Raw genomic sequence first — 19,823 nt, 5'->3', positions numbered from 1 at the left:
TAATTAGCTCCCCAACATTGTGAAAGCAGTGAGATGATCTGTTCTTGTGATATTGATTGAAGGATAAATTTTGTTCAGGCCAGAAGGGAGAACTCCCCCGGTCTTATTCAAAACAATCTTCTACATCCACCTGAGAGAGCTTTTTGGGCCGTTGGTTTAAGTTCTAATCTGAAATGACAGCACTTCCAACTCCACAGCATGTCCTCAGTTCTACACTAGAGTGTCATTCTAGATTGTTCTGCACAAGTCATAGAAACCCCACAGTGCAGAAAGAGTCAGGGGTTAGGGAGGAGGCAGGGGGTTCAGGGGAGGGGGTGTTTGAGTGTGTTAAGCAAGATGTCAGTAGAGCCGTATTGTTATCCAGGGCTTGAACTAAGATTTTTTTAGTCCAAAACTTCCTGAGCTAATGCTAATGAATACTTCAGAACTGTCCAAAGTCTCCAAATTTAACTCTAGAGACTTCATCTGAGGGGCTGGGGTGCTGGAAAATTGCCTAAAAGTTGAAACTTCCCTGGCAGTTCCTACAGAGTCAACATGTTGGGAACTTGGAGGGGCCTGAAACACATTTTGGAGGGTGCATCCAGCCTCCTACGGTCCGGAGACCGTATAATCTATACCCTACACTCTGTAAGGGCCCATCTTAGTCATCTCAAATCAAGGCTGAAATTTCTTAGGATCAATTCCCATGTAGCAAACTCTAACTTCTTCACACTCCATTTTGATGTGAGGTACACTCCACACTGACAAATTCACCAATATTATCAGCCATATTACTATATTATTTCAATAAGGCTGATGAATTATATTCATCGATTCTTCAACAAATGATTGAGACCAACAGCTAATTGTCTTTCCATGGTCAGAATCTCACTGCCATAAATTAACAAAAACCAAAATATCACAATCAATAATTCAGATCCAAAGGACACGGTATAATTGAAGTACAATATACCACACACTAGGTTTACGGTGTGTCGGGGAGTCGGGTCGGAGTGTGTCACTGTGTTTGTTTAGAAGGTTTCACTGAAATATACATATGTCTTTAGATAGGCCATAACGACTGTTAAGAGTCAATCATGGAATAAGTTATTGAGATGTTTTGAAAGAGTTTTAATTTCCCAGATGATGAAGTAATTGGAACTCCTGCCTTATGTTTCAGGGTGACTATATTTCCCAGTCTGTGTAACGTTTTGTAAATGCCATGCGTTTCTGAATGAGTTTAGTATTTGATTGTTGTGAATTTTTCTGTGAAGTTGCAGTTCCCATACAACTCAGTGTAATTAATAAAAACAGTCAGCTTATCAGTGTAATCTCCTCACTGTGAGCTAACAGCTTTGAAATAGTGTCACCAGAATATAGAATATCAGGCAGGGGAAGAGATAACTGAACAGCTCAGGGCTTGTGCAGCTACATGCTTCCAATGTATATAATCCACCTTTGTCTTCTCATCAAACTGTTCTTCAGTGCACTGGGTGTTAATTGCATTGGATGTACAGCACAGGCACAGGCCATTCAGTGCCTATATAGCTAATCCACTCCAACTTCTAGTCAATGGCAACCTAGGATGCTGGTAATGGGGGTTTCAGCAATGGTCATGTCACTGAATGTGAAGGGGTGGTGGTTAGCTTCTCTCTGGTTGGAGATGGTCATTGCCTGGCACTTGTGTTTCTTACCACTTGTCAACCCAAGATAAGTTTTGCTACATTTGGACATAAGAACATAAGAAATAGGAGCAGGAGTAGGCCACCTAGCCCTTCGAACCTGCCCCACCATTCAATGAGATCATGGCTGATCTGAAGTGGATTAGTCCCACTTTCCCGCTTTCTCCCCATAACCCTTAATTCCCTTGTCTATCAGAAACCTATCTACCCGTGACTTAAATATATTCGGTGAGGTAGCCTTCACCACTTCAACGGGCAGAGAATTCCAGAGATTCACCACCCTTTTAGAATGGAGTTGAGGAGGAACTTCTTCCCTCAATGATATAGACTACTTCAGTCTCTGAGGAGTCACAAATGGTGTTGAACATCACACTGTCATCAGCAAACATCCCCACTTCTGACCTAATGATGGGGGGACAGTCACTGATGAAGATGGTTGGGCTTAGGACACTAGTCTGATGTCCTGGAGCTGTGATGATTGACCTCCAATGATCGTGACCATCTTCCTTTCTGCCGGTATGACCCCAACTGGAAGAAGGTTCCCTCCCCTGATTCCCATTGACCCCAGTTTTGCTGGTGATGCATATTCAATCAATTGTTGCCTTGATGTCAAGGGCAGTCACTCTCATCACACCTCTGGAGTTCAGCTTTTCTGTCCACGTTTGTACAAAGGCTGGAATGTGGTTAGGAGCTTCAGTGAACAGGTCACCACAAAGCAGGTGCCATTTGACAGCCCTGTTCATGACCCTTTCCATCATAAATGGCAGATCAAAGAGCATCTTTCACCACTATGATAGTCCTGCAGCGGCAGTTGATATTTATCTATGTGTGTCCCTGGGAATAACCCATAGTGCAGAGTCCTGCATTGTAAAGCTGTTTGGGAATGAATCTTGGCAAAAGCCAGAGTATATCCTTTCAGACAATCTTCTCTAATGGTTCAGCACCATTAACCACAACTCAGTTACTGATGGTGTCCTTGTCCAAACGCAGCAAAGCCTGGACAACATTCATCTTTGGGCTAACAAGTGACAAGTTACATCTGTGCCGCACAAGTGACAGGCAATGTCCATCTCTGACAAATGAGGCTCTAACCATCAGCCCTTGACATTCAATGGCATTTCCATCAATGAAATTCATTTTTAACATCCTGGCCATTACCATTGACTATGAACTGAGCTGGACTAGCCATGTAAATACTGTGGCCACAAGAGCAGGTCAGAGGCTGGGGATTCACCTCCTGACTCCCCAAGGTCTGTCCGCAAGGCACAAGTCAGGAGTGTGATGGAATATTCTCCATTTGCCTGGATGGGTGCACCTCCAACAAGACTTAATAAGAACATAAGAAACAGGAGCAGGCGTCGGCCATCTAGCCCCTCGAGCCTGCCCCGCCATTCAATGAGATCATGGCTGATCTGATAGTGGATCAGTTCCACTTACCCGCCTGCTCCCCGTAACCCTTAATTCCCTTATCGATCAGAGACTTAATAAACTCGACACCATCCAAAGCAAAGCAGCCGCTGTTACCCCTTTCACGCAGATTTACTCCCTCGACCACTGCTGCACAGTAGCGGCCGTGTGTATCACCTAAAAGTTACCCTGCAGGAACTTACCAAGGTTGCTTAGGCAGCACCTTTCAAACCTGTGACTGCTGTCACCTCGACGAACAAGTCAGGTTGGATACTTCAAGGTGTTCTATGAAGCTCGCCTGATCTGTACCGTTTTACATTGAATTTGGCTAGAACGAGCATGAGAGGTTTCACTCCAGGCGTGAGTCAACTGATCCACGAGGAACTTTTATCAAAAATAAAGTTTAATGAAGAATATTGCTGACATGTATACTAAGACTATTAGCAAGAGCTTTTAACAATTACAAACAAGAAACACAACATAATGTATAATTGTTAGGGAAATATCTTTAGTGTGGTCCATTAGAGATGTTTCTATCTCCAATAGAAAGACTAGAGATCACCTCTAATGATGAAGTGATTATTATTACCCCATCAACTGACTAATAGTGAGGTGATTATCTCATGATTACCACCCAACTGCAACATCTTAGCTCTACACCCAATGACATCATTAAAGCTGTAAGCTGCATGACTTTTTTAAAAAACCTTTCTTAAAGGTACATTTACCTGACAAGGGACAGCAGATACATGGGAACACCATCTGCAAAGACCCTTCCAAAGCCAAGTACTGTCCTGACTTGGTAACTATGTCACTATTCCTTTAGTATCGCTGGGTCAAAATACTGGAACTCTGTCCTTAATAGCGTTGCGGGTGCAACGACACCATATGGACTGCAGCGGTTCAAGATGGTGATCCACTGACAGTTTCCAAAAGGCAGTGATGAACAATAAGCACCTTCTTAGACAGTGGTGCCCACAGTCCATGAAAGAATGAAAAACACATTCTGGAAGGGGATGGACTGTGTTCTCTTCCCCATCACTGCCACCTCGAGGATAGTATGGGGAGACAGTGCGTGTGTGAGCATGCGGGAATGATCTGATGTTAAGGAGCATTCACACCAGCAGCCAAGTCAAGTTTGGCTTGTAGTTGCTGGGCTATCCTTGCATCCTTCCTTGAGAAAGAGCGTAATATTTGCAATTCTCCTGTCCTCTGACACCTCCCCTGTATCTGAGGAGGATTGGAAAATTATGACCAGAGCCTCAATAATTTCTATGCCCTCTGAGTACCAGTCCTGGTGACTTTATCAACTTTAGGTGCAATCTTTCACGCTGATACCTACTCTTGATCAATTTTTAGTGCATCCACTGTCTCAATACCGTCTCTGTTATAATGGGGAGGCAATTCTGATACCAAAGAAAAGCCAAGCAGCATGCCTTAATGATTATGGTCTGCTGCCTCTGACATCCAGCATTATGAAGTGCCTTGAAAGGTTAGTCATGGCACAAGTCAGTTCCAGCCTCCTGGATTGTCTGGATCCACTACAGTTTGTCTACCAACACAAAAGGTCCACAGTAAACGCCATCTCCCTGGCCCTGCGCTCAATGCTGGAACACCTAGATACCAAAGACACCTCTGTCACACTCCTATTCATTGACTACAGCTCAGCTTTCAACACCATTATTTCTACGAAACTCATCTCCAAACACTATGGCTTGGGCCTCGGCTCCTCCCTCTGTGACTGGATCCTGAACTTCCTAATCCATAGACCACAATCAGTAAGGACAGGCAACAACACCTCCTCCATGATCATCCTCAACACCGGTGCCCCACAAGGCTGTGTTCTCAGCCCTCCTACTATACTCCCCATGACTGTGTGGCCAAATTCCCCTCCAACTCAATTTTCAAGTTTGCCGATTTCACCACACTATTGGGTTGGAACTAAACAGGGATGAGACAGAGTACAGGAATGAGACAGAAAATCTGGTGAACTGGTGCAATGACAATAACCTGTCCCTCAATGGGAACAAAATGAAGTAGATAGCATTGACTTCAGGAAGTGTAGTGAAGAACGTGTCTATATCAATGGGGATGAAGTAGAAATGGTCAAGAGCTTCAAGTTTTTGGGTGTCTAGATCACCAACATCCTGTCCTGGTCCCTCCATGCCAATGCTATAGTTGAAAAAGACCACCAATATTCTATTGTCTCAGAAGACTAAGGAAATTTGGCATGTCAATCACAACTGTTACCAACTTTTACAGATGCACCATAGAGACCATCCTTTCCAGTTGTATCACAGTTTGGTATGGCTCCTACTCTGCCCAAGACCGCAAGAAGCTACAAAAGGTCATGAATGTAGCCCAATCCTTCATGCAAACCAGCCTCCCATCCACTAACACTGTCTCCACTTTCTGGTGCCTCGGAAAAGCAGCCAGCATAACTAAGGACCCCGGTGGGGCCCCACGCACCCCGGACATTCTCTCTCCCACCTTCTTCCATTGGGAAAAAGATACAAAAGTCTGAGGTCACGTACCAACCGACTCAAGAACATCTTCTTCTCTGTTGCTGTCAGGCTTTTGAATGGACCTAGCTCACACTAAGTTGATCTTTCTCTACATCCTAACTATGACTGTAACACTACATTCTGCACACTCTCCTTTCTTTCTCTGTAAATGGTATGGTTGGCCTATATGGCACACAAGAAACAATACTTTTCACTGTATACTAGTACATGTGCCAATAATAAATCAAAGCAAATCAAATCCAATAAGTGGCATAGTGGCATTGTCGCTGGATTAATAATCTAGAGGCCCAGGGTAACGTTCTGGAGACCTGGGCTTGAATCCCACCATGGCAGATGGTGAAATGTGAATTCAATAAAAATCTGGAATTAGAAGTCTGATGATGACCACAAAACCATTGCCAATTGTCATAAAAACCTATTTGGTTCACTGTTGTCTTTTAGGAAAGGAAATCCACAGTCCTTACCCGGCCTGCATGTTTCTCCAGACCCATAGCAATCCGGTTGCCTCAGGGGTGGGGCATAAATGATGGCCCAGCCAGTGACCCCTAAACCTCATGAACAAATACAAAAAAAAATCAGATCAGCAAATAAATTCCCTTATAAACCATTATTGGCCCAACTTTACGGCTGGGGTTTTGCCCCATGATCACGTGGGGTGTGAATGGTGACGAGAACGCAAAATCTCACAGAGGGCCGAGTCACATCACCGGCGGGACGTCCTGCCCCCCCGCCAGGTTTGGGACAAATTTAAATTTAATTATCAGGCCTCTACGATTCTGGGACAACCCCTCTCTCCGATATTACAATGTTCTCCTTAATCAATACTGCTCTTCCTTGCATAACTTCTTTACCTTTTCTGAATGCCTTATATCCAGGAATATTTAGTACCGAGTCCAGCTTTTTTTTAAAGCCAGGGCCCCATTACCACCACAACATCAAATTTCCACATGGTTACTTGTACCTACAGTTCACTAACCTTCTGTGCATTCACGTACATGCTCTCTAAACCTTATCAAGTCCCTTCTTAGTCTCATGGTGATTGTTATAGGCCAATCTCCCTCCTCTTTTCCTCCTTTACAACACTCCTTAAAACTTAATCCTTTGGTGGAATGTGTAATCACCTGACCTAATGTATGCTTCATGAGGCCCCGGGACATTTTGCATCATTATGGTGGTTAATTCTCAGGGTCGAGGCGTTGTTGGTACCTGTTGCTCATTTATAATTGCCTTTGAGAAGCTTTGGCGAGGTTTCTTCCTGATCCGCTGTAGGCTATGAACTGAGCATGCTCCCACATTGCTGTTGTTGTTATTTATATCAGCAGATTGCTAACAATTAACAAGTTAAGAATCTGAAAAATCTGCATTCATATATCTGGGAAGGATGACTGGTTCTTTTCATAGAACATAGAACACTACAGCACAAACAGGCCCTTCGGCCCACAAGTTGCGCCCATCATATCCATACCCACCAGGCCTATCTATAACCCTCAATCTCATTAAATCCCACGTACTCATCCAGAAGTCTCTTAAAAGACCCCAGCGAGTTCGCCTCCACCACCACCGACGGCAGCCGATTCCACTCACTCACCACCCTCTGAGTGAAAAACTTACCCCTGACATCCCCTCTGTACCTGATCCCCAGCACCTTAAACCTGTGTTCTCACGTAGCGACCATTTCAGCCCTGGGAAATAGCCTCCGAGAATCCACCCTATCTATTCCTCTCAACATTTTATAAATCTCTGTCAGGTCGCCTCTCATCCTTCATCTCTCCAGGGAGAAGAGACCGAGCTCCCTCAACCTATCCTCATAAGGCATGCTACCCAATCCAGGCAACATCCTTGTAAATCCCCTCTGCACCCTCTCAATAGCTTCCACATCCTTCCTGTAATGAGGCGACCAGAACTGCGCACAGTACTCCAGGGGTAGGGGTTGGATGTCTGGGATATCTGGGAAGGATGACTGGTTCTCTTCACTACAACATATTAGCGAACCAGTTTTTTTAACTGAATTCCAATTTTTTTTATTCATTTGCGGGACATGGGTGTCGCTGGCTGGCCAAAATTTAGTGCCCATCTCTAATCGCCCTTGAACTGAATGGTTTTGCCAGGCCATTTCAGAGGGCAGTTCAGAGTCAACACATGGCTCTGGAGTCAAATGAAGGCCAGACCGCTTCATGACAGCAGCTTTCCTTCCCAAAACGACATCAGTAAATGGGATGAGTTTTTCCGACAATGCAATCGCGGTCATCAGTAGATTCTTAATTCCGGATGTTTTCTAATCAAATTCAAATTCCACTATCCGTTGTGGCGGGATTTGGACCTGTGTCCCCGGAACATTAGCTGAGTTTCTGGGTTAATAATCTAGTGATAATACCACTCGGCCAACACCTCCTCATAATTCTCAAATTACTGTGATGGGATCCCATGCGATTATTAGGTCAGGCTTCTCCAGTGACATATCCATTGCACTATTGCATTACTGTACATAACTGCAGGATTTGTACATAATTTGTACAGGATACTGCACATAACTGTAGGATTTCCTCAGAGAACTGTTCATACTTTCTTCAATTGCACAATTAAAGAAAGTATGGGTTCCTCCATCAAGTCACAACTTTAATTACGACAATCTGTACTTATATGGCACCTTTAACATATTAAAAGATTGCAAGATGCAGCGTAGAGATACGATAGAGCATAATTCCTCATAAAGCATACATTAGGTCAGATGATTATACCAAAGGATTAAGTTTTAGGGAGCGTCTTAAAGGAGAGAAAGGAGATAGAGAGGTGTAGGGAGGAAACTCCAGAGCCTGGGGCCTAGGGAACTGAAGACTTGGTCACCAATGTTGCAGCATTGGATCAGGATGCCTAAGAGGCCAGAATTAAAGACATTTTCAAATAAGGAGGATAGAAGGATCGAAAATGTTGAAATCAAGACATTGCTTAACAGGGAGCCAATGTAATTCAGCGGGCACAGGCTGGTGGATGAATAGATTAGTTGTGAATTAGGAAACTGCCAGTGGAGTGGTGGATCAGCTCAAGTTTCCAGAATGTGGGAGGACACCCAGGGCTGCATTGTAAGAGTCAATTCCGGGGTTATCAAATGAATCAGGACTTCAGATGAGCTGAGACAGGGGAGAAATTGAATAATGTTAAGGAGGTGGAAGTAGACAGTTTTAGTGATATCTTGGAGATGTAGTTGGCAGCTCCTCACAAAATACAATGGCTGGAATTTTACCGCCCCATCTGCCAAAGCGGGCAAGGGGTGCAGTACATGGGAAGGTCCGTTGATCTTGGGCGGGATTTTACACTTTCAGAGTGAGCGAGGCTGTAAAATCCCACCTAATGTCCCACCAATGGTTTCAGTTTTCCCAATTGGAAGAAATTTCTTCTCACACTGTACTGCATGTCAACAGAGGATTTGTTTGCTGATGATCTCAGAGTTCTGCTCCATTCACATCTCCTGTGATAATAAAGTGTGGTTTGTCAGCCTTTGCGTTGACTTGGGTCAACACAGGAACAGGAATCAGCCGTTCATTCCCTTGAACATGTTCGCAATCCATTCTAAGATGGTCAATGTTTCCTCTCGACCACCCAGCAACATGGAAGTTGCAGAACAGACAGTGCAATTCAACTTACCCAATGTGTGGTCTACAAAAAAATTAAAGAGGCTGTACACTTAAAATAATCACCCACGCAACTTGGAAAAAACTAGAGGGAACATTGATGGTGGCGTAACTTCACCAGTACAAGCTTCCTGAGATCACTCCATTAATGGTCTCAATGAAATTTTAAGTTTGTGACCCCTCTGCTCTGGGTGTCCCCCAGGAAATAGTTTGTCAACCCAATCATCTGAAACATCTCCATTGGATTGCCCCCAAATCACACTCAAGAGACTTGGCAGGCATCATTAATTATACATAAGTGCTGCTTACTAACAATCTCAAAGGAAAGCCCAGCCAAACTGTCCTTAATGATTGTTGTACTGTGGGAGCTGGCTCAGAGAGGACCTTAGTTTTCTGGATGTTTCATGAAAGGTTCGTTTACTTGTGCGTTGAGTCAGAATCCGACAGTGCAGAAGGAGGCCTCTCGGCCCATCGAGTCTGCACCGATCACAATCCCACTCGGGCCCCATCCCCATAACCCCACATATTTACCCCACTAATCCTTCTAACCTACACATCCCAGGACAATGGCCAATCAATCTAACCCCGCACATCTTTGGACTGTGGGAGGAAACTGGAGCACCAGGAGGAAACCCACGCAGACATGGGGAAGAATGAGCAAATCCACACAGACAGTGACCCAAGCCAGGAATTGAACCCAGGTCCCTGGAGCTGTGAGGCAGCAGTGCTAACCACTGTGCCACTGTGCCGCCCTTTTGAGTAGGAGTTTGCAATGACCTGGAGTTCTGTTTTGTTGAGAGAGTGTTGGTTACACAACCACATGTCTTATACACCTCTAAATAGCCTTCAGTAGGTTAAATGCAAGTATTTTTCAATTAATGGAACTATTTACACAAGTACAGTAAAGTATGTAGCTGGGGGCTTTCTCTTAAGTATTACTCATCTCTACTCATAACCGCATGGCCCCTGGGTCTGGGTCATGCGCTCACTTACATCATTATCTGGGTGGTACTGTACTCACTCTCACATTGACCCTTTATGTGCCAGACCTTTATCTGACAAGTTTCTGAATGAGCACACAAACAAGGCTCATTTGCATACTGAAGCGCGATGACTGAGCATGGAATGATTTCGGTTTTGGATTGGAGGTGGCGTAGGTTGAACATTTTTGTTCTATAGATTATCTCCACGTCTGTGGGCAATTTTCTTGAGGTTAGATGCAGTGTTGCAATGAGGAGAATACAGAAGTGAGTTGGTGCAATGGCACATGGCACAGTGGTTAGCACTGCTACCTCACATGGACAGGGAGCTGGGTTCAATTCCTGGCTTGGGTTCACCGTTTGTGTGGAGTTTGCACGTTCTCTCTGTCTCTGGCGTGGGTTTCCTGTGGGTGCTCCAGTTTCCTCCCACAGTCTGAAAGATTAGCCATTCTCCTTCATTAGTCATTAGCATTAGCCATTCTCCTTCGGTGCACCCGAACAGGTGCCGGAGTATGGCATAGAGGGGGTTTTCATTGTAACTTCATTGCAGTGTTAATGTAAGCCATACTTGTGACACTAATAAATGAACTGTAAAACTTTATAACAGCCTTGTTTGACTCCAGCCTACACTGAGATAGAGTCTGTGGTGGTTTCACTGGTGATTGGCATGTGATTGTGGCATTGGCAGAGCATGTGACAGATTTCTGATGGCCCTCAGGGTGGTCACATTTAAGAACCACTAAAAGAGAGTCCCCGTGGAACCTCCTTCCCACCCCCACAAACACAGGACACTGCCTAGACATTGCCTGGACGGAAAGAAATCCCACAACACCAGTTTAAGGTCCCAACGGGTTTATTTGTAGCAAAAGTCGCAAGCTCATGACTAGGCATTGCCCCCCAGGGGGGTGCTGCCGGGGGGTACAAGCCAGGTACAGCACTGGGGTGCTGCCTGTGCATGATCATTCCACCCTCCCTCCCCACCCCGGCCCCCTGGGGGCTGTACCTCCATGGGACCATTCGCCAGGTCCCCGTTGGTCCAGACTTGTTGTAACCCCCGCCAGTGCGACATTCCATTCTTTCAATGGGAGAGGGAATTCCGAACATGAGAGGATAATGTAACAAATGTGTGGTAATGGGGTTCCCAACCTTTCTACATCATTAGCTAGAGAGTTGGGACAGTCTGAGTGGAAATCCTGCTGGTGTAAATGCTATTTGAGGTTGAATTCTCCACCGGCTCTCCTGCCCCTCGGAAATGAGGGCGGAGAATCCCGGTCAGAGGCTTTTTTGAGGTGGTTAAAAAGCCAGGTAGAGCAGTTGGTGCCATCCATTGCAGTTTTCTTCAATTTTCCGCAGTGTAGACCAAGTCTGGGCGGCACAGTAGCACAGCGGGTTAGCTCTGCTGCTTCACAGCTCCAGGGTCCTGGGTTCAATTCCCGGCTCGGGTCACTGTCTGTGTGGAGATTGCACATTCTCCTCATGTCTTCGTGGGTTTCCTCCGGGTACTCCAGTTTCCTCCCACAGTCCAAAGATGTGTGGGTTAGGCTGATTGGCCATGCTAAGAAATTGCCCCTTAGAGTCCAGGGAAGCGTAGGTTAGAGGGATTAGTGGGTCCAGACTTGTTGTAAACCCCGCCAGTGTGACATTCCATTCTTCCAATGGGGGAGGGAATTCCGAACATGAGAGGATAGTGTAACGAAGAAGCCCCCTACAGAGATGTAAATGTGTGGTAATGGGGTTCCCAACCTTTCTACATCATTAGCTAGAGGGCGGGGACAATCTGAGTGGAAATCCTGCTAATATATGTAGGGATATGGGGGTAGGCCCTGTGTGGGATTGTGTTCGGTGCAGACTCGATGGGCCGAAGGGCCTCTTTCTGCACTGTAGGGTTTCTGAGTATTTCTGATTCTAGAATCGGACAAAGGATGGATATTCTCCAACTCTCTTTGCAATACAGAAAACGGCAATAACATTCGGCACAAAATTCCTGTTTCTAGTCATCAGTTTGAGTTAAATAAAGGTTTAAATCACTGTCAAAACATCAGCAAGATTCTCGACAGTGGTGAGACTTCACAGGTTAATCCAATGTTCTTTTTCTGTCTAATATTTGAGTGGCAGTCACTGGATCAGGAGCGTAGTTTGATGTCGCATCTGTTTCACTCAGGGAGGAAGGCAGTTGGTAACAAACCAGCCACTGCTGGAAATATGATCCCTATTGAGTGAGGTCTATTTTATTCTGATCTTTGATGCAATTGTTCCAGCAAGCCCTGAGGCAGGCAATTTTCAGAATTTCTTGAAAAATTCTATCCTTTAGTTGCTAATCAGACTGTGCATTAGAGTGGATGAAAAGTTTGCCGTGACGTTTGACTACACGGTGACCTTGTGGATGTCAACATTATGTCCAACACGACCACTTAACATTTCCCAGTGTGTTGCTTTTGGAACGCAACTCCCACCTCAATAGCAACAGCAAATTTCTTCAGTCAAAGCAATTTTCACAGAGCCTGCCTCGGGATTTCGTTCTCTATCTGTGTTGGGTAATTAGAATGCCACTGAGGTCAGATGTCACTGACCAGGTAACCGGCGATATCCAACAGAGGTATCCAGTAGATCATCTCTCACTACACAGAAAAGCCAAATCGGAATATCTTAGGCACCAAAACATAGGTCAGAGTGTATTACGAGCACAGAAAACATGGGCCAGGTTCTATTATGCACATAAAACATGGGCTAGAGTGTATTACATATTGAAAGCACAGGCTGGAGCATAAGAAACCCCAGGCCAGAGTGTGTTGCACACACAGGAGAAGCAGGCCAGAGTATGTTATGCGTAGAAAATGCAGGACTACAGGGCACAGCCTCAAGATAAGTGTGGGGGGGGGTGGCGGGCAGTTTAGATCAGAGTTGAGGAGGAACTTCTTCACTCAATCTCTGGAATTCTCTGCCCGTTGAAGTGGTGGAGGCTACCTCGCTAAATGTATTTATGTCACGGGTAGATAGGTTTCTGATAGACAAGGGAATTAAGGGTTATGGGGAGAAAGCGGGAAAGTGGAACTGATCCACTTCAGATCAGCCATGATCTTATTGAATGGTGGGGCAGTCTGGAAGGGCTAGATGGCCTACTCCTGCTCCTATTTCTTGTGTTCTTATAATAATTAGTGGGTAATCAAATTCAACAAAGATGGTTTTGCATGAAGTTGACCTCATAAACAGGGGATCTATTCAATATAATAACCCTATGTATATTTCATCATTAAGTTTCTTATCGTACATCCTGCGCTTCAATTAAACTTTGCATTGAGTACGATATAAACAGCAAACATTATCAGTATCTATGTTTCAGGGCTGTCATTGTGTGATACTTAATTTGTTATTGAAATTGTGCTCCGTAACTGTTATTCTTTCTTGTTTAATTATTTGTTTCAGAGTCCTGTATCCATCAATTCCTTAATATAACGCGAGTGATACATTTTGTCCTGGAACCGGTTGATAACTTTCTGCTTCTGGGACTTTAATTGTTGGTTTTCATTTGTACGAAGGACATACAGACTCTCCCCTTTGAAGCAAACACCCTTTGCAGTAAGGTCATTCCTTCCTCATGCAACCTGCAGAATCCATCGAACCTGAACTTGAATTAGTCTGGGGCAGAAGTGCAGGGCATAGGGCGATTAGAAAAAGTCGTCATGATTTGGAGATACCGGCGTTAGACTGGGATGCGCACAACACCAGGTTAAATTCCAACAGGTTTATTTGGTAGCAAGAGCTTTCAGGATGCTGCTCCTTCACCAAGCAGTCAGTTTTATACCTTGCTTGAATTTATTTTGCTTGCTGTAGAAAATTGGGTAGAGTGTCATATGGGCTTTCAAGGCCCTTTTCATCCACTCAGCACTCCTTTCCACATTCAAGTTTCACCTCTGCCTGTGATCTCGTCCCACCCATTAATGAGCCACAGGCCTCAGAGCAAAGAACAAGGTCAGAGTGCATCATACACATCATACACAGGCCAACGTGTGTAGATGCATTGAAAACGCAGGCTGGTGTAAAACACAGGCCAGAATGTGTTACGTACAGAAGACGCTCGACCGAATTGTGTTAATGCACAGGAAACACAGGCCAGCATGTGCTCCACACAGAAGCCACAGGCCAGAGAGTATTAAACACACAGCAAAGACAGGTCGGGCTGGGTTACACACAGAAAGCGCAAGGTGCTGGTGAGCAGCCTTCTGGAACCGCTGCAGAGATGTGGTGTAGTATAGAATACAATGGTGTTATCAGAAGGAAGTCAAGGAGAATGCACATTCTCAAACCTTAGACAGTGCAGAGACGTATTCACAAATGTATATAAAGTATTCAATTCCTACTGATAATGGAGCAGAACAAGACAATGGGAACTTCACCTTTTCAACTCTGTGGCTTATGGTGGGAAAGCAGCTTTTGAACCTTACGGATTTACACAATTGAGATTGCTCCGTAACAGTGGATAGGAACTTGGTCAGTGACATCTGACCTCAGTGGCATTCTAATTACCGAACACAGATAGAAAATGAAATCCCGAGGCAGGTTCTGGGAAAATTGCTTTGAGTGAAGAAGTTCCTAATTCTGCTGGAAGGTAAAATGCAATTGGCCAAGGTGAATAATGTGTACCATCGAATTGTAACATCGAATTCGGATGACAGGGTGTGTGGGAGAATTGAAATTTGGAAAACGTATAACCATGTTGACATTACAGTGTAAACTTTAGAAAGGAGTTGGTTTGCCTTTCTCCCAGCTCACGGGGACAGTGAAGAACGTCTTTAACCAGAATATGGTTTCTCGTGTGTCTTTGTATTTAGCTGTTCAGCTCAATATTTAGCATCTGAAGGACCTGCTTCAGTCAGGAAGGTTGGAAGAAAACATCGATCAGATTACAGATCTGAATGTTTACTCAAAGTAAAAGTAAGGGGCGGCACAGTGGTTAGCACTGCTGCTTCACAGAGACCTGGGTTCGATTCCTGGCTCGGGTCATTGTCTGTGTGTAGTTTGCACATTCTCCTCGTGTCTGCGTGGGTTTCCCCCGGGTACTCCAGTTTCCTCCCACATTCTCAAAGACATGCTGGTTATGTGCATTGACCTGAACAGATGCTGGACTGTGGCGACTAGGCAATTTCACAATAACTTCATTGCAGTGTTGACGTAAGCATTAATTGTGACTAAGAAATAAATTTTAACTTTAACAAAGTAGAAGTAAAGTGTTGAGGATACAAAACAAAGTTCCCACTACATTGTCCCCATCAAACACTCCCAGGACAGGTACAGCATGGGGTTAGATACAGAGTAAAGCTCCCTCTACACTGTCCCCATCAAACACTCCCGGGACAGGTACAGCACAGCGTTAGATACAGAGTAAAGCTCCCTCTACACTGTCCCCCATCAAACACTCCCAGGACAGGTACAGCACGGGATTAGATACAGAGTAAAGCTCCCTCTACACTGTCCCTCATCAAACACTCCCAGGATGGGTACAGCATAGGGTTAGATACAGAGTAAAGCTCCCTCTACACTGTCCCCCCCATCAAACACTCCCGGGGCAGGTACAGCACAGGGTTAGATACAGAGTAAAGCTCCCTCTATGCTGTCCCCATCAAACACTCCCAGGATGGGTACAGCACGGGGTTAGATACAGAGTAAAGCTCCCTCTACGCTGTCCCCATCAAACACTCCCAGGACAGGTACAGCACGGGGTTAGATACAGAATTAAACTCCCGCTACACTGTCCCCATCAAACACTCCCAGGACAGGTACAGCACAGGGTTAGATACAGAGTAAAGCTCCCTCTACACTGTCCCCCCCATCAAACACTCCCAGGACAGGTACAGCACGGGGTTAGATACAGAGTAAAGCTCCCTCTACACTGTCCCCATCAAACACTCCCAGGACAGGTACAGCACGGGGTTAGATATAGAGTAAAGCTCCCTCTACCCTGTCCCCATCAAACATTCTCAGAACAGGTAGATTGATAAGGTTCAGGTGAAGGATTTCTCTAACACTGCCCCAAGTCTTTGATAGCCTCTGCTGTTCTTGGAAGTTTGCATTTTCTATCCTCAGTCTGTGTTGAGCTGGTTTTAGCCAATGCAGCAAGGCCACTACAGTTGGTTCAGGATTCTTGTTCCCAATGGCTACCCAGGATTCTTTGTTCAAAATGTCGGATGAAGGGCATGTTGCCTTCATGGTCAATCATCCTGGCCAAGGTTTTTGAGAGTCTTGTGCCTCACTGCAAACGGAGATAAGATGAAGCTGGTGATGGAGGTGTTTGGCACAAATAGGCTGTTATTGCTACTGTACTAATGCGTGGTCTTATTTCTGATACACAGATCAATGCCTCTCTGGAAGAACAGGAATTTGTGGAAACTTGGGCCAAGGTCGCAAAGCGCCTGTTTCATGATATCAAGGGCAATTTTACTGATAAGACCTTGACAAAACTCATCGATTCTATTAGTATCCTTGGTGCTGCCAACCTCTCTCCCACTGACAGAAAACAGGTAAGCTTTTGGTGTTATCAGCACTGTCACCCCAGGAACACTGTTGTCCATAATAATGCTGTAACTGCACTCCGACTCAACACTGACATTTCCAAAGCAATCACTGACCTCCCCAACTCATCTTGGACTCAAACTGGGGACAATGCTGTGAATAATAGATATTGTGTCCTGATGGAGTTTGCGTCAGGACCCAGAGGAAACTCTTTGAAAAGAACAAAACAATTAGGAGCTGGAGTAGACGATCTCAGCCTCTTGGGCCTGCTCCTCCATTCAGTGAGATCAGAGCTGAGAGCCCACCTCAACTCCACTTCCTCATCTGCTCTTCCAATGAAGGCAGTGTCGTAGCGGTATTGTCACTGGACTTGTAATCCAGAGAACCGGGGTCACGCTCAGGGAACCTGGATTCAAATCCCACCACTGCAGATGGTAAAATTTGAAATACAAATTTGGAATTAAAAGTGCAATAACCATTTGGTTCGCTAATCTGTTTTCCTTATCTGGCCTATGTATGACTCCAGATCCACAGCTGTGTGGTTGACTCTCAAATGCCCTGAGGCTTGAACAATAAGTGATGCCCACATCCCATGAACGTATAAAAATAATTTATATCCCTTGATTCCCAGTGAAATCAAAAATCTGTCTATCCCAGCCTTGAATAAATTCAATAATGTAACATCTACAACCCTCTGACATAGACAATTCTAAAAGTTCCCATCCCTTTGTGTGAAGAAATAAGATTTTCCAACCAAGTGAAATCATCTTTTATTATCTTCTAATATAATTATGTTCTTCCTTAGAAATGAAAACCAAAGCTGTCTACAGTATTCCAGGTGTGCTCCCTCTAATGTTCCTATAAAATTACGGCAAGAATTTCTCATTCTTGTACTCTAGTTCCTTACCTTAAAAGACCAATATGCCTTTTGACTTTCTAAATGCTTGCTCGACCTGCATGTTAGCTTCCTAAGATCCTTCACAAATGCATCCAAGTCTTTCGCGGCATCAACATTTACAAGTTTCTTGCCTTTCAAACAATATTGGTCTTTATTATTCTTACATAATAGTATCATACTTCCCCACATTTTACTCCATCTGCCACCTTGTTGGCCACTCACTTAATCTATTCAAATCTCTTTGCAGCTTCTTTGTGTCCTCCTCACAGCTTCCGTTCCCACTTAACTTTATATCATCTGCAAACTTAAATACATTACTCTCAATCTCTTTGTATGAGTCATTAAGAAACATTGATACAAAATAACTGAAGTCCCAACACTGATCCTTGCAGTAATCCGCTGGTTACACCTTGCCAGCATCAAAATGTTTTATTAATCTATATTCTTTGTTTCCTGTTCAGTAACATATCTTCCACCACATTGATATGTTATCCATAACTCCATGTGCCCTTATCTTGGTTATAAACCTGTGGGGGACATCTTATCAGATGTCTTTTGAACATTCAGGTATTCTGACTGGGGAAATTTAAATCCCTCTTTCTTGTCAATTCTTTTTATCTTTCAGTGGAATTTTATCTTTTCTGACCGTGTCAACATTTTCATAAGAACATAAGAAATAGGGGCAGGAGTCGGCCATCTAGCCCTTCGAGCCTGCCCCGCCATTCAATAAGATCATGGCTGATCTGAAGTGGATCAGTTCCACTTTCCCGCTTTCTCCCCATAACCCTTAATTCCCTTGACTGTCAAAAACCTATCTACCCGTGACTTAAATATATTCAGCAAGGTAGCCTCCACCACTTCAATGGGCAGAGAATTCCAGAGACTCACCACCCTCTGAGAGAAGAAGTTCCTCCTCAACTCTGTTCTAAACTGCCTCCCCCTTATTTTGAGGCTGGTTTCTTTTCTAAGCAGAAAGAATCTCTCTACCTCTACCCTATCTAGCCCCTTCATTATCTTGTAAGTCTCTATCTGGAGTAAGATAATGAAGGGGACGAATAAAGATAATGAAGGGGATGGGTAGGGTAGAGGTTTTTTTTTTCATTCACAGGTTTTAAGTCGGTCTGCCTTGTGTCCAACGAGGGGCATACACGCGATGGGTTGTACTGGGGCTGCTGTTGGTTGTTTGGGATTGGCCTAGTGCTTCATGTCGTTAGTGTGTGCCTAAACTGGACCAGATACTGGGCAAGACGACAGCTCAGTGACTATCGCTGAGTGCTGTGCAGACACATGGATTTGGGCCAGTGTCTGTGGGAGTTTGCGCATTCTCCCCGTGCTTGCGTGGGTTTTCTCCGGGTGCTCTGGTTTACTCCCACACCCCAAAGATGTGCTGTTAGGCTGATTGGCAGTAATAAATTGTCCCTAAATTAGTTTCCCTCAATCTGGATGGCCATAAAACATTAGACAGGGGTCGTGGGTGGAGAGGGGAACTGGTGGTGTTGAGATGGCGGCGCGGGCTTGTTGGGCCGAAGGGCCTGTTTCCTGGGCTGTTTTTGTTCTTTGTTCTAGAGAGATTCTTCCAGCTTCGAAAGGATAGCAGGACTAGAGGGCACAGCCTCAAGATAAGGGGGGGGATGCAGTTTAGATCGGAGTTGAGGAGGAACTTCTTCACTCAAAGGGTGGTGAATCTCTGGAATTCTCTGCCCGTTGAAGTGGTGGAGGCTGCCTCGCTAAATATATTTAAGTCACGGGTAGATAGGTTTTTGATAGACAAGGGAATTAAGGGTTATGGGGAGAGAGCGGAAAAGTGGAACTGATCCACTTCAGATCAGCCATGATCTTATTGAATGGCAGGGCAGGCTCGAAGGGCTAGATGGCCTACTCCTGCTCCTATTTCTTATGTTCTTATGTTCTATAAGATCCCTCCTCAGCCTTCTAAACTCCAACGAGTACAGGCCCAGTCTATTTAATCTCTCCTCATAAGCTAACCCCCTCATCTCCGGTATCAGCCTGGTGAACCTTCTCTGTACTCCCTCCAAGGCCAATATATCCTTTCACAATTAAATTTTTCATTTAAAGGTTTCACACTGTTCATTTACTGTAATACCTTTTTGGTCTATTTGTGTAATCAAGCCATAACCAGTTACCTCTCTTCCTGTGTAATTGGCTGGGGTTTTTTTATTCATTCATTTAATTTGAGCATTGCTGGCTGGCCATCC

The 19,823-nt window shown here is 44.7% G+C and overlaps 1 protein-coding gene across 1 annotated transcript in view; it reads left to right on the top strand.

Moving 5' to 3' along the window:
- Positions 1-19,823, top strand: part of ace (angiotensin I converting enzyme (peptidyl-dipeptidase A) 1) — a 141,046-nt gene that overhangs the window by 27,904 nt on the left and 93,319 nt on the right. Inside the window, exon 2 of the mRNA XM_080213541.1 lies at positions 16,550-16,717. Coding sequence (XP_080069667.1) covers positions 16,550-16,717 — 168 coding nt within the window. The remainder of the gene's footprint in view (positions 1-16,549; positions 16,718-19,823) is intronic.

This window comes from Carcharhinus amblyrhynchos, chromosome 27, assembly GCF_965287045.1.
Source record: "Carcharhinus amblyrhynchos chromosome 27, sCarAmb.v2.hapA, whole genome shotgun sequence".
In the NCBI taxonomy this organism is placed as follows: domain Eukaryota; kingdom Metazoa; phylum Chordata; class Chondrichthyes; order Carcharhiniformes; family Carcharhinidae; genus Carcharhinus; species Carcharhinus amblyrhynchos.
Note: the sequence above shows the minus strand (reverse complement) of the source record. Positions and strands in the feature narration are given on the sequence as shown.